Consider the following 26,514-nt stretch of genomic DNA (forward strand, 5'->3'; position numbering starts at 1 on the left):
TGTATTCCTTCTTTGCTTTTTTGAATTGTTGCTGGGCTAGATGCCAGATAATGAGCAACCTGTAATACTTCATTCCCTGATTTGTCATTTCGATGGCCACTCTTAAGAATTCCCTCTAGAAATTCCTCTGACTTGGATTCTGTCTGGGCACCAGCTTTATTTGTTTACAAACGTTATCTCTTGCCTCTCTGCTATCCTAAGGGCCACCAAGATCACTAACAAATTAAAAAACGTACATAATAAAATCAAATCTTAAAACCCATTTAAAGCAACAAAACCACATTAGTAAAACAGTTAAAACTGAAGCTTAAAATATACATTCAAAAGTCTAAAAACAACAAAGCATTGGGCAGGAAGGAAGGATCGCTGAGGGGAATGCCAAACCAAACAAAAAAAAAAGGCTTCACCAACTGGCAGAAGATGGCAACAGAAGGGGACAGATGAGTCTTCTTGGGGAGACGGTTTCCGAGTTTTGGTGCCACAACTGAGAAGACTCACCCGCCTAGTCTCAGAAAGCAGTTACCCAAAGGAAAGCCCCAGAAGATGACTGCAGTGTTCAAGTTCGTCTTTTCTGCATGTGTTGTCTTTCTTATAAGTAACGTTCCATGCATTGTCATTCTACACTTCCATCACCACGGAGCTCTCGAGTTTTCAAATGTGCGTGTCTAGCATCCATGGAAGATTATCACAAGCTGGTGTATTGCCCAGTTGTGTGAGGAAACGAATGTGTGTGGGGGTCGGGGTCATTCGGGGCAAAACTAAAACTGCTGTTTTCTTTTGGTAAATGTCTCCGTTTCAGACCCTGGGGCGACTTGGAAGATGTTGCCTGTTTTGACAGAATTGAAATGGGTTTGATACCTTCAGCTTGCCACAATTCTCAGTGCTGTAATACAAGCTGTACCAGATAGGTGATTGAAATGGAAAGAGCCACCTGTAATCAATCATATTAGAATGACAGAAGCAAGAGATGATTTAGCAGAGATATACAGGTTAAATTGTTCCCTGCAGCTCGGGACTTGCAATGTTCTGGCTTTTCTCCGCAGGGTTGGCTGTGTGAGCTGCTCCGTTGGAAAGAAAACCCAAGTCCGGAGAACCGCACGCTGTGGGAAAACCTCTGCACCATCCGGCGCTTCCTGAATCTCCCCCAGCATGAGCGAGACGTGATCTATGAAGAGGAGTCCAGGCATCACCACAATGAGCGCATGCAGCACGTTGTCCAACTCACCCCTGAGCCTGTGCAGGTGGGTCTGTTTTCAGTGATTCTGTGACCTGTGTGAGAAGAAAACTTGTCTGGTTCAAGCATCTCCAAGACTTAGCAATGGACATCTTTCAGTGTCTTCTCTACGATTTCTGGCTTCCCTTAGAAATCAGGCTTATGTTGTATAAATTGTGAGTGTTTTTATATACTGTGTGTTTCCTTACAAAGAGAGCTAGGTAGGATAGCTGTGCTGTCTGGATTGCTGTCCAACGTCTTTCCTTATCCAGGCTTCTTGAATTGGTTATTGAAGAATATTTAGCAATAGTTTGCCACTTTACGTTTTTTAATACAATTTCCAAGGTTTGTAATCATCATGTTATTAGAACAGGGATGGTGCTGGGAGACAAACTACCCCTAAGGAGATGTCTCTTTATGAAAATATCTGAGGGAAAAAATTGGAAAATATAACATTTAATAAAACAAGCTACTTGTAAAAGTCAGTAGGGTGAGTGTTTAGTTAATCTATATTTAATTTTTGATTTTCTTACATGTCACCCTTTCTTATATGTTGAATTTTTTGTAAGTCAGAGTTATATGTGAATGTCTGCTGTGAGATGGCTAGAAAAAAGGGACTTGCGTGGAAAATACGGCTATGTGAATTTAAACTCCATTCTACCCCCTCATTGTCTTCTTGACAAAGTTTTCAAATTCAGATTCCTTATGATCTTATGCTCCATGATTCTTATGTTATATTCACGATAATTCTCTTTTCTATTACTGTCTTACCCATCCCATGAACATTTTCTTTTGTTTTCATTTTTGAATGAAATCACAACCCGCTAGCCTACATTATTATTTTTGTAGTACTGCACACTTATGAAGAACGTTGTGGTATTACCCTTTTTACGCCATCACCTTTCTTCTCAGATCTTTCTCGTAATTAAAGAGTTGAATAGAAAAAGGCCAATGAAATTTATTCTAGTGTAAACTTTTATGAGTCACAGTTTATTCCAGGAACATCTTTAAGGTGCCACTGGACTCCTGTTTAATTTTGCTACAACCCTCTGGATTTCTTTTTTCTAATGGTGGTGTTTGCTTCATTACTCTGAATCTATCAAAGAAAGCCTTGTGTAGCAGAATATTTAGGATTTTTAATTTTGTTATAAACAAAAAGCCATTTCAGTCAAGAATTTCTAGTCTTGATAGGAGGGCTTTTTCCTCATGTCGTAATTGCATTGGTTCTGGCCCCATACTGTCTTGGTTTATCCCATCTTCCTCTCACTCTTGGGAGCCATTAGTTTTCACCCTGCATTTTTCCCCTGATTCTTTTGAGACCACTTTTACCCCAATCAAGCTTGAGTTGTGTGTGTTTGAGTGCAAAATGTTTCCTGTGGCTTTGGTGGTTCCTCCCACTTTCTGCTGACTGGATTGTGACTGTGGGACAAACCTGCTCTGTGTTCTCTTTCCCCAACTTGGTAATGAGGAATTATTATCCTTTGTGTTGACAAAGGCACATCTGTAAGAAAATAAACCAACAGAGTGGTCTTTTCCACACGGGGCTTTTTCATTGGTTCTGGCCCCATTCTGCATCAATTTCTCTCCAGACTTCTGCATTGCATGGTCAAAATATCCCAATTCAGTTTCCAAACTGTGTCCCAGACTTTTTTGCATTCCGCATGGAGAAAGGCTGCAACTGCCACAGAGTTGATCTTTTCCCAGCTTTTCTGCAGCTTTTCTCTCTGCGCACATGCCTGATTTTTTTTCCTAGCAAAGTCAAACTGGGGCTTTGAAGTGCAGAATGCTTTCTTTGGTGTGAGACTTGGCCCTGTCTTTCACCCTCGCCTTTATTCCCCTGCATCATGATTGGTTGAACAACAACCAATCAAGTCCCCCCCCCCCCGAATTTTTTTGTTAAAAAAGTTGGACATTTGGTGCCATTAAAAAAGACAAAAAAATACTCCAGTCGATCCACTGAGGAAACTGAGGAGTCCTCAGCCAGTGGATTGAGGAAACTGACATTAATCCTCAAAGCTTGCAGCAGAATCCAAGCATTTTTCTAGTGCAAAAATAACAACAGACACCGCTTTGGTTCAACTGTCTCGAAGTGTAGAGTTAAAGAATTAAAGCATTATGGACCAGAACCGATGAATAAAGTAGATCCAGTCGTCATGGGCGGAATGCACTGAAAGCCCAATGTAAAGTTCACCTTGTGGAAGAAGCCAGCAACTGGAAAAATGTGGAGAGAAGGGAAGACATGTGGAACCCTCGTAATCAACCCTGTTCAAATGCTTGCAAATTAACAAAAGCAAGAATAATTTGTGCATGCAGAAAACTCCTAGGTTCAAGTGATTGGTGGTGATACTCTTTTCAGAGCTGAAGTGCATTTAATGACTGATCTTTATAATTTAGTCTACTTTGGGAACTCTTTGAACACATCTCTTTTCTGCATAGTGTGCATAGTTTCTTATTGACTCGTTACAAAACATTGCAATGTGGCCCATTGTATCTTGTCAGCAAGTTACAAAGCCGTGGATTAATTATTTATTACAATCAAAATACGAAAAATGAAGAAAAATAAATGGAACCAGCTGGCAGCTACATATAGCAAAACTCTGGAGATTTTCCAACACAGTTGATACATTAGAACTGTGTGTTGGGGGTGTTGCATATAAGTTATTGTTGTGCCTAACAGATATGTGCTCTGTTAACCTGATGCTAAATCCAGTGACAATCTATTAAGCAATTCAGCCTGAAAGTAGTAATGATAGCTAGGTTCCGATGCATAAAAAGAAAGCCTTCACTGAATTCTCTTGCATTGCTCTGTTATACAAGGGCCATCTTTGGCTTCCTTGGCCATCTCCAGTTTTAGTAAATATATTTTCCTCTGCAAGTGTTAGTCTCAGCCCTTATTCGTGAAGAAGCCCGTCGTGAAGATTGGAAACTGGAGGGCAATTTTATGGGCCCCTAAAGAAAGTGGCTAATTTCCTCATAGGGAATAATGGATAGTTGCTGGGGGCACCTTCTTTGGGGGCCCATAAAACTGGTCCCGCAAGGCTGTGAAGAACTTTGCATGTGATTGATCCCAGTAACTGATACGTGGCTAATGGAGTGACTGCAGAATGAGAGTAATATTCATGCTTCTGCTTGCTGCTGATAACAGCCGAGCTGTAATGCTCTGCACCAACTGGAGTCTCCTAGTTGACTTAGACGGGAGACCGATGTATAGTACATTACAATAGTCAAGTCTTGATGTTACCATAGCATGGATCCAGGTGGCCAAGTTGACCGTGTTAAGGTTGGAAGCCATCTTCCAAGCTAGAGTGCAGTTATAGAAAGCATTATTGCGGATGTCTTTACTTTCTTTCCTAGCAGTAGTGCTGGATCCAGTAGAATGTATAGGCTGAGTCTGCAGGGGTCAGACGAACTCCATCAAAAGTGGGGATTACAGTGCCCTTCAAGATCTCTGCCTTCCCAGTGATCATCACTTTCATCTTGTCTGGGTTTAATTTCAATTTGTTCATTTTCAGCCATTTGACCACAGCTTTCAGGTAGTGACCCAAGATTTCTACTGCATCCTGTGGTGATTTCAATAGTGAGATATAGAGTTGGATGTCATCCACATGTTGATGGTATCCCTCTCCATAGCTACAAATGAGTTCTTCTAAAGGCTTTATATAGAGGCAGAATAACATGGGAAATAAGATTGCGCTCTGTGGAACCCCACAAGATAATTCCCATTCTGGAGATAGTTGATCTCCGATGGCAACCCTTTGAGTCTGTTCCATGAGCAATTATTTAAACCTGTCAAAGGCACATCCTTTCATGCCCATTTCTGTCTCCAAATGCCTGAACAGGATGACATGGTCTACTGTATCAAAGGCTGCAGATAAATCCAGGAGAAGCAATAACAAGGCATGGCCTTTGTTTATATCAAGATGGAGATCATCCACTAATGCTACTAGTGCTGTCTCTGTCCCATGCCCTGGTCTGAATCCAGACTGGAAAGGGTCTAGAGCGCTAGAATCATCCAAGAAGACCTGGAGTTGGTCAGCTCCTGCTGTCTCAATCACTTTGCCCAGAAAGGGCAGATTAGAGACTGAGCAATAATTGGCCATGTCATTTTTGTCTAGGGATGTTTTTTAAAAAAAAATAAATTTTATTTTATCAAAATAAGAAAGAATACAGAAAGAAAAAAGGGGGAGGGGAGGAAATAATAAGGTCTAGCAGATTTTACAATTATTCGCTGCAAGAGTTGTTAGAATATGGAGTACACAAAAACTTGATCCTTTTCAATGTTTGTCAATATAGCAATGGAAATTACAACCTTTATTAAATCCAATTACTATATATTATCCCTCTATACTACACATACTTAACACATACCTCCTCCTTCTCACTGTGCAGTAATAAAAGTTAGTGATCAAAAAGACAAGCTTCCTTAATTCATTTCAACTTATCTTTTAATATAACTGATTAATTTTATTATGGAAATGTTTTTTTTTTAAATAGCGGGTGGATAACCACCTGTTTGAGTGGCAAAGGGAAGGTGCCCTGAGTTAGCGATTGATTTACAACAGACCTCAGTGGTTCATTTTTGTGGTCCCAGCTGGATTTTAACAGCCAGGATGGGCAAGGATCCAGTGCACAAGTAGTGGCTTTCACAGATATCAGGATCCTGTTAAGATCTCTGATTAAAACAGTTGATAAAGCTGACAGTATTTAATACCATGGCCTGGCAGCACTGCAGCAAGGTGAGGCGAGTTGAACCAAGGCTGCTTTGTGCCATGCCTTGATGAACCATCACAGGGCTGGCCATTGCCAGGATGAGGCAAGCCACCCCAGGGACACCCAGTCCCACAGAGGGACCTGGAAACTGCAAGCCACAACAGGTCTGCTCTGGTGAAAGGTAAGGAATGGGAGGAGAAGTTTTTTGGAGAGGGGTGTCAAAGGGAATTGGGGATGGAGGAGATATAAAGGATAATCGTTTTTTGAGAGGGACGGATCAGAGTTGCCAGATTCCCCCATGTCAAAACGAGGGTGCGTGTGGTAGAGCGCAAGTGGCCCCAGGTACTTACCCTTTAATCCTCATGTCCCTGGATGATTTCATCAGTTCCAGCCTGACCCAGAAGTGACAAGTCACACCAGGGGAAGATGCTCTAAATACCAGCCCCAAACAATATATCTGGGCCTGGCACAGCCTGTTGCATCAAGGTTACATCAGGAATGACACTATCACTGTGGGACACAGGTGCAAATACATAATTTGTGCATGTGCTTGCTAGCCTGTGTCACCCATTCTTAGGTGCCTTTCCACCTGCTGGCCATGTGAGCAGTGACAAGGGAGGCAGCTGACAGGAACTGGGGATGGAGGATATGGCAACTCTGGGCGGGAAGGATGAGGTAGGGGTGTAAAGGGTTAGTGGTCTTTGGCAGAGAGAGGGATAAAGGGTTAAGGGTCATTGGGAGATAGCAAGAGTAACAGGGAAGAATGGGTGGGACAACTGTGGATACAGATGTCTCCACAATCCATAAAGTTTTCTTGTTCAAACCGGTTTGTATGAATCTATATGTGTTTGTCATTTGGTACCCTGTCTGAACCCACTGATCTGAGAATGTAAGTTCTGATTTGATGTGCTAGGTGCATATGCAAATAAGATAATAATGTGGCACATTAGAAAAAAAATTGCCAGTCTGCCACATCAGATAGTTTGAGAAATACTAGTTTATGAGCTGTTATACAGAGTTATATGGGTACTGACCTGGATCTGGAAATTTGTGTGTGTCTTCTGTTCTCCCCCTTTTATAAGATTGTCTTAGAAATATATGCTGGAAATGAATAGGGATGGTTTGGTTGGTGTGTATGGGAGAGAACAGAGAGAGCGAAAAGGTGTTATGCACAAACTTGTGCCTTAGGTGTCCCTCTCGCCAATCACAATAAGAGACACACACCACGGAGTCCTGTAGAATGAAGCAATATATGATTGTTTAATTTAAACAATGGAGGAGCTTATTTTCACAGGAGTAGGTGGTCTCCTTGTGTCCTGAACTCATCAAAATTACAATAGAAATACAGGCAATTAATACTTTCAGATAATCATAACAATATTACAGTATTCTAATATTTGATATCTTATTGGCTCATAACATATCTAGGGTCAGTTCTGATTTGAAGATGCAATTCTGGGCTGGCCTCTCTATTTGGGGGAATTCCAGTCTTCATAGTTTTTTTCCTCTGCCCTCATTTTGGAAGGACACTGTCTAACCTTTTACCTACTTTCTTCTGGGCATAATACTTTCAAGGGTGCCAATGAGTCTCAATCTGGTGGATAGGAAGGGATGTTTTCCTATTCATGTCCTTTTCCCGAGTTTCTTATCAGCTTTAAGGAAGATAATACTACAGGTGGCCAAAACCAGCTTGCTGCATCAAATCAGTTTTCTACAAAAGGCTCTCTGGTACTGATTTCTATTGGAATCTATAGAATAATATAACATATAATATAAGTGCAGCCCTAAAAGCAGTATATCAGTTCTTACAGAGTTTCAAGTCTTCTTGTTTCAAGTGTCAAATTCTTACAGGTTACATTGCAAGTACTATTTTGGCTCCTGAGCATAGAAAAAGTGCAAAGCATGTAATACTGAAAAAGCATAGGTTTAGTATATAAAAATAAGTATATAAAAAGCCTCCAAATCTATATCCATCAAAGGGATAAATGTTTTAGATCTAGTGAAATGGAACATTTCTGAACCCAAGAAACCATTGAACCTGGGTCATGGCCACCTCTCCTTAGAGAATGGCATTGCTACAAATCCATAATCAGAAGGGGCAGAACCACGTGCGTACATGCAGTTAGAAAACTAAATTCATCTAAAGAAGGACCCATCAGTGACGTAGGGCTGTAAGATCAGGATACCTAATAAATGATCTGTTAGGCTCTTCAAAAAGAAAGAAAAATACTTAAACAATGTAATACATTTCCTTTTTATTTTGAGAAGCAAAACTCTGGCATTGTTAGAACCGTGGTTTGTACTTGACAATCAGAGTAATCTCAGTTTATATTTGTGTTCCTTTCTCTTGTATAGTATGAACCAGAGAGAGGTTGCTTGGGAAGATCGTACAAGCTTAATTGGTTATATTTTTCCTTACCGACTTCACACATACTTTTGTTGGTCCATTCTGCCTAGCTGTACCTTGTTCTCACTACAGCGCCACAACAGTAACATGCTCTCTTCATTTCAAGTCTCCTTCAGAAAACCAGTAATTTATTGCTCAATGTTGTGACTGCCATTTTCAGGAGGTTTGGTTATGCTTGGATTCTGGCTTCTGAAGTTCAATATCGAATTCAGCTGTTCTGCTAGCAGAAAATATCCACATAGTTAGTTCGTAGGGTTGCCAGATCACCGACTGTGGTGGGAGAACTCTTGTTAGCAACCCATGCTTCCTGTTGCCCCTCCTTTGGACAGGGGTACAACGACATGCCGTCAGTCCCCGTTTTCCCCATAAGTGATGTCATGTACAACCGTGGGGCTCCACTGTGTCGCTGCCCCCCACATCTCCCACCTGGTGCCAGCGATAGGCTGGCAACCCTATAGACTGTTCCAGATACGGCCTCTGCACAAGGTAGGGATGCTCTTCGGTTCAATTTCAGACAGGAATGTTGTTTCCCGGATGCAAAACCGCCATATTTTCAACCTGACTTGTGTCTGGCTTTCTTTCCATCAGGGAATATAAATGCTTGTGCAAATTAGGCAGATGAAAAAAAAAGAAGCTGACAGAACATCAGAATGTGGATGTCTGTTTTTTAAAAAAATCAAATTTGATTCAGCCCCCTCCCCGCTCCAGTTTCTCACACTATAGTTCCAGGTTATAAAGACCTACTGTTTTAAGTGAGGATATTTAAATGAACGTCAGCAAGTACTCATTTGTGCAATAATTTACACAGTATTTCAAATGAACAATGCAGGAAATCATTATATAGTTGAAACTTAAGGGGAAAACTTAGGAAATAGATTAAATTGCTAATTAAAGGCAGAGCTGACAGTTATACATTTAGTTTAATGTTGTCTAATATTTTCCAGCATGCGTGACTCACTCCTGAGGGTTAGGGGAATATAAATATCCTTCTTTGCCAAGTGTTGTCCTGGTGTAAGTTCCAACTTGCCCAGCATGCCCCCCCCCTTTCCAAAACTGATTCATTTGCCTTCCCAAACCATTGTTCAATTACTAATATGTTTCCAGAGTACATTGTAAAACTTCTTCTGGTATAGAACTCATGCCACTTAAGTGAGCCGTCCAGCAGAAGGCTTTGGAGAAAGGGTATTTGAGGCCTCCGCAAAGGACAGCTTTTTCAACCAAACAGTGTCTAAAAGTAAGTGACCTGCCGCAAGCCAAATTGCCATCTCTCTTGCTTATGGCTGAGTCGCCATCTTTTTGGAAGCGGGCGCCTCACCAGCTAGGGAAAAAAATGTGGCTCTGCAGTGCGGTTTTCTGTTGTAGCAAATGTTGGACCACTTTACTTTGATAATAAGCACTCTTCAGGCATTTTATGACAGCTGATGGGAGCTCAGAAACCTTGTTCCTGCAAGCTTTGCACGTATTTTAACAAAACCAATAAAAAGCACACAACAGGCCCTTTATATTTAATGCCGGGATATCCAGTAGATTTTCTTACTATAGATAAATAGAACAATTTCAGTGAAAAGCCACTATAATCCTGCTGTGGAAGTCAAACCTACCTATTGTGTCAATGCAGCTGTTTCTTTTTAACACAGATGCCTAATGTGGCTAGAAAACGTTGCAGATGTTTATTAATGTGTGTCCACATGGTAGAGGAGGCGAATAGATGCCTCCATTTAAAAAAAAAAAACACTACTCAGAAATCCCATATGACTACTTGGAGTACGGTAAGGTGGGTAGGGCTAATTTTTAAGCCTTTCTTCTTCATTGTCTCTGAGTGGGCATGCACTGGGATTTCATTCATTTGACCCTCCTGGAGCAAAAGTTTTAAAACTGGCACCAAAGTTCCTTTCTCCCCAGGAGAGGGGATACTGTGTGTGTTTGGAGGGACAGGAGTGCTGCGTTCTTCTAGCATCATCACAACAGTTCCTACTGGGGACTTGCTCTTGTCCGCTTTACTCTTTCGCCTTTTCTCTCTGCTTTGGCTTTATTTAGGTGCCAGTAGTCTTCACTCGATCCATTTTCTTTTATTTAATCCATGGACAGGCTGCTTCCCATTTGTCCCCAGCGCTGGGCATCTGTGGCACAGTGTCCAATTTAGATGTCAGAGCTACAGCCCTAAATTGCCCACTTCAAACGGGCCCACTTGCTGACTCAAACTCATAGCTAGTGCAACCTTTCCAGTACAGTCATAATATGTCCTCAACAGTTTACCATGGTGAGAAATCAGGTAGCTGCATTTTGCATCCTTTTCAGTGTCTGAACAATCATTGGCATTCATTTCTGGAAAGACGCCCCAGCCCAATATGCCCCGATCCGAACCTCTAGCAACCATGTGTGTAAGCAAAGTAGAATCCTGAAAGGAGGCGAGAACATAAGGGGACTTGCGCTAGTGGTTGAATCCCACACTTTTTTGGTATGCTGTTCAGTGTGTGTTTGTATAAAACATTTCCATCCTGCCTTACCTCCTCAGATTCAAGGCAGCTTTATAGCAAAGCAGTATGTAAAAACACTGATTAAATAAGTGATTAAAGCATACTGGTTAAACATTTTGAGTCTTTAAAGGGTTGCAGAAAGAAACGTTGGGCAGACTTACATGTTATACTGACAATTTTGTAGTATTTCTACAGTTTTTCCTATCCTAGGCCGATTCCAGATGACTAACCTTAAGGCGTTTCATGCCGCCCTCTTCCGGATCGCGACAGGGAAAATGCGAAATACCGCGTTTCCTCGCGCAAGTTTTGCGCGTCATCGCTATATTTATATTTATATATAAACGCGATATTTCGCATTTTCCCTGTCGCGATCCGGAAGAGGGCGGCATGAAACGCCTTAAGGTTAGTCATCTGGAATCGGCCCTAGTAATTCATCAGTGTAGGACTTCCCATAAGAGAGAACTAAACTTCTTCAGCTCAACAAGTATTTATGTCTACCTCTTGTATTGAATTATTGTCTTAGGTCATACAAAGGGGAGTACCTTAGCTTTCAGACTAGATAGTCAGACTTGGCTCTTCAAAGCAAAAACAAAGTTAGATGATATCTTTGTACATAGGGGTGTTAAGCCACTAGCTATATGCTTGCAATGAAAAGCAAGAATGTCGGTCATGCACTCTTTCTGGGGCTGGTGAGGAATCAAGGGCCAGGCGCCATGGAAGGCACAAAGTGGTAAGCTTTCCAAGGCTAGATCATACAACTTTGCAGACCATCTGGTTGTGATTTCTCTTTTTCTCTGTCTCTTTCTGATTGTACACTGTTGTATATAGAGTCTGCTTTCTAATTAGCAAGACGGAGTAAGTGTAGTGTAATGACTGCTCAGTTACTGATAATCGGATAAGCATTTTGGAATGTCTTATTTATCTCACTACTGGAAATTTATTTCTATCCTTTGCAGGGGAGAACCATAAACATATAAAAGAGAATCATTCTGATTTGGACATGATTATAACCAGAGAATTCTAAAGCTATTTTTTTCACTTTTGCAGTAAATTGCCCAAATGAGGGACAGAGCAGACATTCTCAATATATTATTTACTGATCAGGGCTAAGAGGTACAAACCAGTTAAGCCAGAATGTTTGGATGTGAACTGCTGTCATCTCAGTGGCTTCAATGGGACAAGTTGTTTTAGTCACTCAGGCCAAAAAGGTCACCTACCACTGTATTACCCTGTTTTGATCATTTGAATTATTTCATGCATAGTGTTTTTTTATTTTGAATGTGATGAGCTAAGATGCTCTGTGATGAGCTAAGGAGGAAAAAGGAGATGTTCACTAAACAGAGGGAAGGAAATGTTATGGAAAGCTTATCCACATCCCATTAAGGTTTCCCACTGTTCAGTGTAAAGATTTTATCTTTCAACTCTGAACAGTGTTCAGTCCTTAAATTGACACCTGAAAATAGCTATTCCTACTTTTGTCAGTACAAAATAATTTATAGGGTCCTTCTTGCGGTACTCTCCCCACCAAGACACAAAGACTGCTCTTTAGAGTTTAGTGTTTATTCTTTTATTAAAATGAACTCTAGTCTTTTTAATAAAGCAGGGTATCAAAATATGCATGATTATTAAGATAAAATCTACAAAGATGGAACAGATGAAGGCAACAAGAATTAAGCTAACGTTTCTCAATTAAATCTAAATCAATCAGGTTTACTATGAAATGCATTGAAGTTTCAATAAACACCCTTTGCAAGAATAAATTTCTCACCTAAATCTTTATGAGATTTGTTTCAGTAAAACCCTGATCTGCTATCTGGGTTAACGCTTTAATATATTATCTTAAGCAGAAATCTAAGACTTTTTCCAAATGATAGCATAGATAAACTATGATTGGTTTGAGATTTAATTAATAATTCATATTTTCAATCGTGACATTCTACCTAACCAAAAAGTGACTATGTTGAGCTATAAGATAAGATGTATAAATCGTTAAAGATGAAAGGAAAAGTTAAGTGAGCAGATCATCATTGGTCCATTCATAGGGTTGCCATAGGTCAGAGGCAACTTGACGGCACATAACACACACAACACCTAAAGAACATTTATCTGCTAGTGTCCATTATTTTTAATTGGCTGTCGAAGATGAAAGGGCACCTGTGTAGTTACACAACATGCTAGAAACAACTACAGTAAAGTTCATACAGTTCATTAGAATACACATGTATCACTAAGTATGATGTGCTCTAATCCATTTTTCCATGACAGAAATGCATCCAAATAAGAGTATCTAGGGGTAGCTAGGCACTCTAGGGCAGCTGCCAGAGAAGCCAAAGCTCAGAATGAGCTGACACTGGCTAGAGGGGCTTGCCACAACAAAAAGACCTTCTTCAGATATGTGGGGAGCAAACGGAAGGTGAAGGGGGCAATGCCCTCTTGCTGGATGAAAATGGAGAAACTCTGACAGAGGACGGAGAGAAGGCTGAAAGGCTCAATGCCTACTTTGCCTCAGTTTTCTCCCTGAAGGAGATGACAGGCCCACCAAGACATGGTAGTAAGTAGTAGGTCCACTTAGAGTATGTCTTCAGGGCTGCTGGTTGACATGGGCAGAGATGGACCTACTTGTACTGGATGTGTGCAAATCCCCTGAGCCAAAAGAGCTTGTAGACCCTTTGTCGATCATCTTCCTGGCCTCTTGGAGCAGGTACCAGCTAGATATTAGGAAAAACTTTTTCACGGTCAGAGTAGTTCAAAGGTGGAATCAGCTGCCTAGGGAGGTGGTGAGCTCCCCTTCACTGGCACTGGATGAATATTTGTCAGAGATGCTTTAGGCTCATCCTGCATTGGGCAGGGGGTTGGACTAGAAAGTCTGTATGGCCCCTTCCAACTCTGTGATTCTGTGATATACTGGCTGGTGGAGGGCAAATGTCATCCCAGTCTTCAAGAAAAGGGAAAAGGACGATCCTGGGAACTACAGGCCAGTCAGCCTGACCTCTGACCCAGGGAAGATACTGGAACAAGTACTAAAGGCGTCAATCTGCAAACATCTGATGGACAACATGGTGATACAAGGAAGTTAGCATGGCTTTATCCCCAACAGGTCCTGCCAGACAAACCTCATTCCCTTCTGTGACTGAGTGATACGCTTACTGGATCATGGGAATGCTGTTGATGTAGTTTATCTGGATTTTGGTAAAGCTTTTGACAGGTTTTCTCATGACGTTCTGATGGGTAAACTGGTAGACTGTAGACTGGTCTCTGGGGTGGTTAGATGCATAGGGAACTAGCTGGATAACCATACCAAATGGGATTATGTCTGACTGGAGGGAAGTGTCCAGTGGAGTGCCACAGGCTCAGTTCTGGGCCCAGTGCTTTTCAATATTTTTATAAATGGTGTGGACAAGAGTGTGAAGGGATTACTCATTATATTTGCGGGAGGAGTAGCAAATATTCTTGACAGGGATACAATTCAACAAGATTTGAACATATAGGAGAGCCAGTTTGGTGTAGTGGTTAAGAGCGCAGGACTCTAATCGGGAGAACCGGGTTTGATTCCCCCACTCCTCCACTTGAAGCCAGCTGGGTGACCTTGGGTCAGTCACAGCTTCTAGCTGTCTTAGCCCCACCCATCTTACAGGGTGTTTCGTTGTGGGGATAATAACGACATACTTTGTAAACCGCTCTGAGTGGGTGTTAAGTCATCCTGAAGGACGGTATATAAATTGAATGTTATTATTATGTTATTATACTGGGAAAGTGGGCAGATTTGAATAAAATGTGATTTTACATTTATAAGTGCCAGGTTCTCCACCTGGTTAACAATAATGAAAAGCATGCATTCTGGATGAGGAATACACTCCTGGGAAAGCAGAGGGTGTGAACAAGATTTTGGGATTGAGTTACTACAACCATTACAACCAGACCTGGTATCTAGGAAATGGAATTTAAAAGTATCAATCTGGGCTCCTGTGGAGACCATGTGAAGATTCAAGGTGACTTTGACCCAGGAGGACCTTTTTATTGAGATCTCAAGGATTAGATCAATTTATTATATATATAATAGACGAATCAATCAAGTGTAGAATGTACAATTAATATCAAATAGACTACAGAATATTCAAACTTCCATTTATGTATACTCTGAGTTACTTTCTTAATTGTTACTTAATTTCTTTTTTTGTATGTTAGATAAGTCACTCAATTATATAGCAGGCAGTTTTAGAAGGTTTGAGACGTGTATTTAAAATCAAAATCAGATTAAGAGGTAATTAAATTATTACTTTAAGATACGAAATTTTTTCAGGTTGAGTAAGATGTTAAAACCAAAATGTTTGGAGTCTCTACTTCTAACAAATTTTAAATTTCAAAATTTTAAGATATTTTTAAATATTTTATTTAGATGTAATTAATTGATGATAGAGAGGATAATTTATTTAGAAGATCACATTAACCTATTATACGTATATTAAGGAAATAATAATAACAAATATGCAAAAATAATATTTAGAAAAGGAGAAAAAGTTAAGTTTCTTTAACCAAAAATATAAACCACATTAATTGTAAGTAACAGAATATGTGAGCTTCTACCAATTTTAGAATGAACAATTGATACTAAAATAGGCTAAGAGTTAAGCTAAATAGTGAAACTAATACCAAATATTCTGTGATAAAATAGCATGTATCAAATATATTGAGAAGTATCTTAGCTTATTCTTTTCTCCTTTTCTGTTTATTTTTTAAAAGAATTTTATATATTTTGATTGTATCTTTTATGTAGTTCAGTTTATTATTATATATTATACATACTCTTTTAGATGAACTTTACAGTACTTTGTATAAAGTTCTATGCATTCTCAATTCTTTATTTTCTTTTCTCTTCTAAAAATAAAAAAATGACCAAAAAAAGATCTTGGGATACAGGTAGATGGGAAGCTAAATATGAGCAGTCAGTGTGACGCAGCAACAAAAAGGGCAAATGCAGCATTGGGGTGTATCAACAAAAGAATAACATCCAAATCACAGGGTGGCATTATCTCACTATATAACGTGTTTACCATGCCTCACTGGAGTATTGTGCGCAATTCTGGAGGCCTCACTTCAAAAAGGATATGAGCAAATTGGAACGGATGCAGAGGAGAGCAACCAGGATGATCAAGCCTTACGAGGGAAGACTGAGGGACCTGGGAATGTTCCGTTTGGAGAAGAGGAGGTTGAGGGGAGACACGACTGGTCTCTTTAAAAGGCTGTCATGTAGAGGGGGTAAGGGAGCTATTCCTGTTGGCAACGAAGGATAGGACTTGAAACTTGGTTTACAGGAAGGAAGGTACTGGCTGGACATTAGGAAAAACTTCTTCACATTAAGAGTAATTCAGCAGGGGAATCAGCTGCCTAGGGATGTGATGGGTTTCCCCTTATTGGCAGTCTTCAAGGAGCGGCTTCACAAAATACTTGTTAGGGATGCTTTAGGCTGTTTCTGCATTGGGCAGGGGGTTGGACTAGTTGGCCTGTAAGGACCCTTCCAACTCTATGATTCTGTGATTCATCTGGGACTCAGGCAGCAGACTTCTAGAAGCAGTTTGGGCTCCCATGCACCTTGCATGGAGTATGGGTCACCTCTTGCATGGCCCTGGGATGGTGGGGAGGCAGGGGAGCCGTGATTATAGTTCTCCATCCTGGACTTTTGGCCAGAGCCACAGAATTACTAAGAAACACTCCTGCATCTTAAAAGACCTCATCTGGCTAGTATTGGAAGACCCTTCTCTGCCTCAGGAGAATTGCCAGTTAGAGGAGATGGTCCAGTGGTATAAAGTGGTATTGAATGGTCATATGTGATTCTTTCACACATGTAATTTTCAACCGTTTAATTTTGGAATAATTTTTAGCTGAGCAATTTAAAATATGTTCCTCACATGCTACATTATTTGGTAAGAATATTTAATTTGTTGTACAGTTGTATGATAAGCAGAAAAGTGAATAGATTTGTCAAATTAATTTTTTCTGAGATACAAAACTGAACCAAGATCAGCTTCTACAGTGCTACAGCCCTTCCGTTAACTTTCCATCAGTTGGACTCACCAACTAGTTGGTATCTGTGGTAGCTACTGAATGTAACAGGAGGTGATGAGTATAATAACTGGAAGTTTTCGGGTCCATTTGGAGGTGTGACCTTTATACAATAGAGCAGTATTATAGAGACTGCTTTTTTATAGAGTCATCCTTTGGTGTTGCCATGTGGGTGGGGTCAATTGTGCAGAATCAGCATTTCTCATGCCAGTTCAGTGAAAGAGCCATGTGATTGTGGATCTTGACATGTTTCATAAGCAGTATAGAAGGACTCCATGGAAAAGCAGCTTCCACAGCATTGCCATGATGTGTAAAGGTCACCTCACTCTCACGATTAGCTCACTCTGAGCAGGCAGACATGAAGGATTCTGATATTAGGGATGTGCACCTGAAAAAAATAGTATTTTTCAGTATTGGATTGCAGGAAGGGCATAAATACTGATATTCAGTGGTATTTGTGTCCCCTGGTACTGGTTCAGGTTTTTCCAGGATTCCCTGTGGGTGACTTTCCTGGAGAAATGGCCATTTAAACTGCCCCTTTAATATGACCCAAACGAACCAGTAGACCAGTTCGTGGAAGTTCATGGAAACGAGCTTCCACAAACCACTGGTTTGCGATCCGTGAACCGACCTGGTTCGTGTGTTTTTTTTGGATTCCCTGGCAATTCCCTGGCACAGGATTCTCCCTGTGGGGGACTTCTCTGGGGAAATAGCCATTTAAACTGCCCCTTTAATACGACCCAAACGGACCAGTTGACCAGTTCGTGGACGTTCGTGGAAATGAGCTTCCACAAACCACTGGTTCGTGAACCATGAACCGACCTGGTTCGTGCTTTTTGGGGGGTCGTAATTTGATTCGTGCCCATCTCTAATTGCCCAGAAACATGTTAAAGGGAGGAAACAGGCATGACATCCTTAAAATGCCAGTCCTGGATATTCTATAATATTTCTGGAAATATATAGGACCTGAATACCAGTGTTCTCGAGAATCCTGAATACAGATACCCATATATACCCCGAAAATACCAAGAAAGTGTTTTGGGGGTATATGTTTAGACAAGATATACCCAAGCACACGTTCCTATCTGGTATTTCTGTTAGTTCCTGAGTTGGAGAGTTTACTTTAACCCCTCTGGAATGTGAAGATTGTTAGCTACTAGGATCCTATCAACTATATTATGAGTTTAATAGAGATTTTTAAAAAAAATATATTTATTTGTAAACATTATTTCCATATGAGCAAAAATTTTATTATAAGCGAAGCCTGCTAGAAATAATGGAGGTTTCCACATCAGTATTAATGCTTTATGGTTGCCATGACATACGTTGTTGGTTATCTCAATGTGTTGTTTATTGCTGTGGAGGTGAAAAACATCTTGAGTAGAGCTGATCACATCGATCTTCCATATCTAATCAGACACCTGCTGAAATGGAGGATTTTGATTCCTTGCAGGAAATACCTGTGCAATAGGCCTTACAATGGGGCCTTTACAATGGACCTTTAAATGTTTGCGGCACAGTTATCAAAGACAAAACTTTGCTTGGGGAAGTCTTCCTTGTTAGCAATTTTTAGTATCTGTAGGAATTGTGACAACAGTAAAAAGGTTCCATTCTCAAAGATCAATTGATTCAGTTGGATACCAGACCAAACTATGATTTTATGCACATCTTGACCAAGCTCTGAAAAGTTGGCCTCTGTTATCAGCAAAATAATACTTAGGTGCCCTCTCCCATCTTGACATTATATGATTCATGGGGAAGTTCAGAGTGCCCAGGTAGTAGGGGAATTGTTAGAGCAGATAGAATAGACAACCAGCATCATATCTGACCAAATACAACTCCATCCATGTTCGAAGGCCTTTGCCATGGTGGAGATGACAGCAAAGAGGACATTCTTCATCACACCATTGTGAACTATTCCAGGTGGTGAATGGGTTACTGAATATCCATTTTGAACAAGGGAAGAGGTGGTGGCTTAGTGGTTCAAAGCATAGAAGGTCCCAGGTTCAACTGTTGGCACTTCCAATTCTCATTTAGCAGATGTTGGGCACCTCTCTGCCTGAAATTCTGGGAAGTCATTGCTAGTCTTGAGTATAGACTAGTTAGATAGGTCAATGGTCTGATTTGGTATAAGGCAGCTTTTTATATTCAACTATGGATTCAACACCATATGCATCCAGGGATGAAAATAGCCTGCTGTGCTAGGTCTGTGACATTTCAGTAATAAGGCAAATTCTTTGAAGCTTCTTTTAAGCATAGGCTCATCTTTATGGCTTCTGTGCGGTCCAACATTGAGACTGTGCATGTGTAGGCCAGCCACAGAAGATTTTCAGAGTTTTCTAGAAGATTAGGAGCACCCCTCCTCCCTTTGGCACTTTCCCGCAAAAAACATCACATGACCGAGAGGAGGGGCACTATTCCCAGTTCCCTTTTTGCTGCTGCAGAGAGAGGACCTCCGTTGCTGCCCTCTGCTTTCCCCTCACCTTTTCCTGTGCTATAGCAATAGTCTCCGTTTTTTCCTGAGACGCAACTGCTGCTTCTCAGCTACCATATCTTGCATCTCAGAGTGGGGAAGAGTCTCTACTGAGGCAATAAATGGACTTGGACTGTTTGGAAATCAAACAGTCTTGAGTTTTCCTTTTTCTTACTGAATGTATAAAGACACTCCCAAGTACGGATGTAACCCCTGTTATCCTTTTGCATCTCCCTAATGCTTCACTTATAGTGTGCAGCACTTCCACCTGTGGAAAGAGGACTTTTAAAACAATCCAGACCAACTTAAACACTGTTCCAGCATAAAACCTTTACTGGAGACCAGTAAGGTGCCAGAAAAGCTTCCTCTCAGCACGTCAAATATATTTACAAAAAAGACCCCACTCGATGGTGCTGAGAGCGCACACAGCCACAATTCTTGAGTTCATGGCCAGTTTTTTGGGTGGCACAGGGGCTGCAGAAGGCCAAGGGAAGGGGACAGGCAAACTCTGCTAGTGACTACTGTTTTGGCTCCAACCTGTAAATACATATTATGATACAAAGATACACATAATTTGAGTGTACATTTAGAGCAATACATACTAAACTACATACTAACTACATACTAAAGCTAAAATGCCCAATACTATACATGTGGCTTTTAAATGTAGAATGTATATGTCATGTAGCACTGTAACTGTCATGTAGCACCGTAACTTCCATGTGAAGCAGCACGGAAAGGGGCATTTAAACCCGCAGATCAGCTGTTTGGCAGGGAGATCCCCCACCAAGCAGCTGATCCAGGACTTCCCCGATGCCCTGCTGGCTGCTGTGGTGGCGGAGGAGGCAGCCCGGGCCCCAGAGGAGCCGGCTCTGACCTTCCCCGCTGCCCAGCTGGCCGCTGTTGCAGAGGAGGAGGCGGTGCGGGCCCTGGAAGAGCCAGCTCCAGCCTTTCCCACCACCCAGCCGGCTGTTGTGGTGGTGGTGGTGGAGGTGGCGGTGCAGGCAGCAGAGGAGCTGGCTCCAGTCTTTCCTGCCACCCAGCTGGCCGCTGCAGTGGGGGAGGAGGCGGTATGGGCCCCAGAAGAGCCAGCACTGGCCTTCCCTGCCACCCAGCGGATCGGCTTCTCCTCTCCCTGCCGGCCAGGTAAGTGGGATGGGTGGGTGGAGGGTGGGCGGGTTTGCCCCAGGGGAGGTAGGGGTGGGGGATTTCTCCTCACTTCAGTATGCTTTGAATCTTTACGGAGCATACCGAAGTGAGCTAAATACCAGAATCCGCTTCGGGATTCTGTTAATTGCAGAGTCCGCAAGCCGCTTCGGGATTCTGTTAATTCTTTTGGGGATGCACACCCCTAGTAGGGTTAGAAGATTCTGAGAAAAGAATACTTTAGATTCAGAATCTCCACTTCGCCCAGAAAATAATTGGATAGCTTTCCACAAATCCTCTGAGACCCAATGTGGTGTAGTGGTTAGAGTGTTGGACTAGGATCTGGGAGATCCAGATTCAAATCCCTACTCTGTCTTGAAAGCTTTCTGGGTGACGTTAACCCTCAGCCTAAGCTACCTCACAGGGTTGTTTTTAGGATAAAATGGAGGAGAGGAGAATGATGTAAGCTGTTTTGGATCACCACTGAGGAGAAAGGCAGTGAATAAATGAAGTAAACTAAAATAAATAAAATACAAGTTAGTGACACAAACATAAATAAAGACACTAGAATAAATGGTGACTTCCCAAATACCACAGTCCTTGAAGGCATTGGCGTGTTTACTGTCACTGAAGAAAGCAAACTCATAATGATGTTAACAACTTACTATTAACTGATGGAAATACAATGTTAATTCCTCTGCTTCCTGAGGTCTAACGTTCACTAAGAATGAATCTCCTGTAACTGATTAAGACACCAAGAGGAGGCATGGTAAAATTGTGACGGGACATGTGTATAGACAGCCCTTACCACTGAAGTGCTAAATAATTACTATTTATTATTTATTTCGTCTCCCCTTTTCCATCATACAAGCAGGAAATAACTTTGTTTCATTGTGTAAGTGAATTGTGTTTTCCCTGTGGCATTTGAAATTTTAATACTACTCAATAAATAAAATCGTATCTAATAACATAACTGGATTCATTTGGCACTGTGGTCGAGATGCATTGCTGTTGCGGAAGCATAAATAGTTACAGCCTCCCAAAGCCTAGTTCCTATTTGCTAAATATACTTGGCTTGCTTTAAAGTCCTTTGTGTGGAGTCATTAATACAATCCTCTTTGACAGCATTTAATTAAAGTGCTTTTCTCTATCAAATTCATTAAAACTTTTTTATATAATACTTTCCCCCAAAAAACACTTCCATGAATGACCTGAAGGCCACTTTACATAATTTCATTCCTTCACCGTAAAGTGTTAATTAAATTTAACTTAGTGTCTGCTTAATGTTGGTGGGAGAAATGAAAAATCAGTCCTTCTGTATTAGAGTGACATTGTATGTGCAGGCATTTGATGTCCCCGCAGCTTTTTCTCGATGAGCGTGAGAAGGTAGAGATTCCTTCTCAGTGCAGGTACTTGGGGTATCCTGAACCTTTCACTGTAGTGAGCAAAATAGACACATGTGACAGATATGCCAAGTCATGCCACCAAATGTAGGATTGCCACCGCTACTGGGGCCAAAACAGGGAAGTGGGGAGCAGTGGGTTGGAGCAGGTTGGAGTTCTGCTCCAGGCCCTTTTTAAGAATGACCCAGGCACTGAATATTCATTTGAGGGCCCTTTTCCTTCTCGCTACATACTATATCAATGTCATCTTTTTTTCACAGAACAAAAAGGTCCTTTTCAAGAACTGTAAGATGAAACTAAATGTATTAGATTATCTAAATTAAGCAAAGCATTGGGGACCATTGTGTTGGAGTTGCCTCATCTGCGTTCTTTTTATGGTATTCTAACAGAAGACAGTCACCGTATCTATTTGGTATATTATTCCATTGACCAAGGTGAAGCAGTATTCTGTGTGCCAAATTAGTATACCTTGTATGAAAAGCAAAGACAGATCTCCGCAGATAATTCCAGTAGAACCTATTGTTCTGTTTCTAAAGAAGCTCTAAAACATTGTTCATGAATTGTGCTGAACATTTTAGGGAAATAACTAAAATAATGTTCATATTAATTGTGTGGATTTGCATTCTTTCACTGTGGGCATTTAAAGAGCATCAGGAGCATTTGTTGGGGGTGGGGAAGGGTGGTGAATTGTTGAGTATTAATAGATTATTGACAGCTTAATGTCTTGGCACCTAGACAGCCCATGAGGTATAATAAACAGGAAAGTGCCTGATGTGAGAGCAGTCAATAGTATATTCAATCAGAACCTTTCAGTTAATTGCTAGTTGACCTCAGAGATTTCCTTCAGTGAAGGACTTTCCTTAGTTTAGATCTACAAGAACCAATGGGGAGTTTAATTCTCTGGGAACCATCAAAATCTAAAAGGGTGTATATTTGTGGTGCTTTGATACATATCATGAAGACTGTAGAGAACAATATTTTCTTTCCACGGGCTTAAAGATATCTTTGTACATGTAATCTTTTCCAGTATACTCTGCAGTAACTTTAGAGCAATTTATTGGATTTTTGGTGTAGGCGGGGGGCAATGTTGCTTTTATATAAATGGCCAAATTTAATTGGATTACGGTCACTGCTCCCAACTGGCTTACCTCTTCTCTACTGAATTCTATGACTTCCTGTTCCAAGGCGCAGTTACGTGTGGTATGCTTTGCTTGGGTCGCCTTTTTCATTTCTTTCTCCACCTCAATATCATCTTTAGAGCTCTGTTTAGGTAGGCAATAGTATCTCTCCAGTATTCCATTGCAGTTTCAGCAATGGGAAACATTTACCCTGTCATATCTTATCAGGCATGGGAAAGATCAGCCTTTCCATCCAATGGATTCTCAAGGCAGTAAGCCCATCAGTTAAAATGTAAAACAGGTCAAATAAGACCATAATCTAAAATGGCCAACCAACCAGATCTGGGGGTGTAAAACAAGTGCTGCCTCCTATTTCAGTCCAGTATGAAGGTGTTGGGGGAAAGTCTTCAATTTGGTCTAGAAGGCCATTCTCGCTACTTAGAAGAGGAAATTCCACACCTTGGAGATGAAAACCTAAAGGGCCTGCTATGTTTCTCAGCCAGTCTAACCTTGGCTAATGTTGGTTCCCTTTATGAAACTAGGTACATTGATCTGAGTTAGGAATCCCACTTGTCCCAAAGCAGATTCTTTGTGGCTTCTCTCAGCTTTCTCCCATGAATTAGGTTAAAAGCTATGGCTAGGGTTTTTTAAGGTAATGGGGCCTAGCTACTACAGTTTATAGTGTTATGACTGAATTCATAGAATCATAGGGTTGGAAGGGACCTCTAGGGTCATCTAGTCCAACCTCTTGCACAATGCAGGAAATTCACAACCCCTCCCCCCAACTGCCCCTTTGGTATTGATTAGGTGGGGAAAGATAAGGATCAGGACTAGTTAAGCTCCCCTGCAGTTTATAAGATTATTCTTCTGAGTGCATGCTAAACTTGCAACCAAATGGCATCTCACCCTAAAAATAATATTTGCCCATTTGTTGCCTCATGAATAGGGGCTGGCCTTTGCAAGAATTCTTCCATGTGAATCTTTTCCTGGCCTTGCCAGCTGGCATACTTATGGCCATTATGGTTCATTATGGCCCAAAAGAATAATAGTGGTAGCTGCACATAAGTTGATTTCCAGCTTCTGTTTATTACAGCTTCTATGGCTTGACTGAGAGGTGGCTGTGTAACTTCAGGGATTCCTGAATGAAGCAAGATTATTTCAATCCATTCCCGTCTGGTTTCGGGCCTGGCCATGGGACCTAAATGGCCTTTGGTCACCATGGTGGATGATCTATGCTAGGAGATGGATGGGGGAATGAGATGCTGTTAATTCTCCTTTATCATTTTGTGGCTTTTAATACCATTGATCATGGTATCCTTCTGGACCAGCTTTCAGGGTTAGCACTGGGAGGCACCTTTCTGAGGTGATTTCGGTGTGTGGTGCTGGGGGAATGCTGCTCCACCCTTTGGCCTCTAGCCTAGGAGGTTCCACAAGGTTCTAGCTTATCCCCCATGCTTTTCAACTGGGAGAGGTTATCTGGAGATTTAGGTTGAGTTGTTACCAATATGCAGATGTCATTTAGCTCTATCTCACTTTCCAAACATATCCTCAGGAGGTTGTGGAAACTGTGAACAGGTGTCTAGAGGCAGATTTGGGATGGATAAGAGCTAACAAGTTGAACCTCAACAAAACTGAAGTACTAGACCTGAGTTGCAGAAGCAGGCAAGGCAACTGCAAACCACCTCTGTTAGTCTCTTGTCAAGAAAACTGCACCAGGGATTGCCTAATTCAGCTATGACTTGAGGGCACTGTCTACCACCACACTGGAGAGGGAAGGCTTGATCCAGGAATAGATATATCTCCTGTTGTAGATGGCACTGCACTTCCCCAAAGAAGCAGGTTCACAGTTTGGGAGTGCTTTTGGACCTGGGCCTCCTGTTGAGTAAAAGTGTGGCAGTAGTGACCATTCACTAGCACTAGTTAGTGTGTACGCTGCAGCCCTTCCTGAGCAGGAAAGATCTTGCTACTGTAATGCATACACATGTAAAATCTAGATTACAGCAATATACTCTACATGGGGCTGCCCTTGAAGACTGTCTGTATGTTCTCCGGAGGGTGTTACACTCAGCAGATCAACATCTACTGGATCCCTGGCCCCAAGGATGTTCGCCTGGCCTTAACCAGGGCCAGAGCTTTTTGGTCTTTGGCACTGGCCTGCTGTAACGCTCTCCCAGTTGAGATCCAGGCCCTGTGGGCCCTATTACAGTTCTGCCAGGCCTGCAAAATGGAGATGTTCCGCCCGGCCTGTGAGTGTGGTTGAGGAGCTGGTACACTATCCCGCTGGTCTCTTGCTTGGTCTGCTCCCCATCTGCTGTCTTAATTAGATCTACCGAACCTTCCCCACAGCAAGTTTATGACTGAAATTGTTAGTCTGGGAGCCGCATCTTAGAGGTCCTTGTGGACTTTTGTTTCTTGTTTTTATACTGTATTTTAAAGCATTTTATTGTCGTTTTATGTAATATGTATTGTTATTTATGATACTGTGATTGCCCTGAGCTTGCTTGCAGAGAGGACGGGATATACATCTAATAAATAAATAATAAATATTGGGGCCAGCATACCTTAAGGACTGTGTTCTTCCACATGAACCCGCTCATCTACTCTGCTGATCCTTGGAGGCCTTGTTTCAGGTGCCCCCGCCATCTGAGGTTGGACTGGTGGCAACCTGAGAGAAGGTCTTCTCAGTCACGGTGTCAAAACTTTGGAACTCCTTCCCCAGAGAGATTTGTCTGTCTCCCTCTTATCGTCATTTTTGATCAGCGGGTAAAGACTTTTTTATCTCATTTGGCTTATACCCAATACACTCCTATTGGTCCTCTTTACTGATTGTGTTCATGTCTATATGTTTTTATTGCATTGTTAACTATTTTGCATACACATTTTAAATGCTGTTTTGAATGTTTTAATGCTTTCATGTTTGCCACCTTGGGAGACCCAGTTTGGTTGGAAAGGCAATGTAGAAATGTTTTAAATTAATTAATTAAATGTATGGGGTGGAACCTGACTAAATTTTCTGTTAGCAAGTTAATTTTTGTGGATCCCCCTTCCCTCTGCAGATCCCTGGCTCATGCCTCCTGCTGTTTCAAGCATCCCCGATCCCCCCACCCCCCCCCCCCCCGTCCCCAGCAGCACTTCAAGGAGATCAGCAAGTTGCAGGGGTGGAGGGAGGCAGGACGTTCAGTGGCTTAAACTGATTCAGGGTCCAACTGTCTGTGATTAAATACATCTATAACAAACTGAAACAGGGTTCCAAATCTTACTTTCTTACTGATTTTTGGAAAAAAACAACGTAATATATGGCACTATGTTAAGGGGCGATTGTGTGCAACACAGGGAAAACCTTGTGATTTTGGTTAATTCTATGTAGATATGCACCTATTTGCACTTTCCCTTAATTTGTTCTTTTCAGTAATCTGGCATACAGATTCAACAAGAAAAGTAATGGGAGATTCATGTGCACTTAATTGTAGTCTGATTGGAGGGAGGTGGAAGTAGGAAATGATTTTA

The 26,514-nt window shown here is 41.5% G+C and overlaps 1 protein-coding gene across 1 annotated transcript in view; it reads left to right on the forward strand.

The window, feature by feature from the left end:
* Positions 1-26,514, forward strand: part of SATB2 (SATB homeobox 2) — a 212,758-nt gene that overhangs the window by 156,651 nt on the left and 29,593 nt on the right. The window contains exon 10 of the mRNA XM_054972056.1: positions 1,044-1,241. Within this exon, the coding sequence (XP_054828031.1) occupies positions 1,044-1,241 (198 nt within the window). The remainder of the gene's footprint in view (positions 1-1,043; positions 1,242-26,514) is intronic.

The sequence above is a fragment of the Eublepharis macularius genome, chromosome 2, assembly GCF_028583425.1.
Source record: "Eublepharis macularius isolate TG4126 chromosome 2, MPM_Emac_v1.0, whole genome shotgun sequence".
NCBI lineage: Eukaryota > Metazoa > Chordata > Lepidosauria > Squamata > Eublepharidae > Eublepharis > Eublepharis macularius.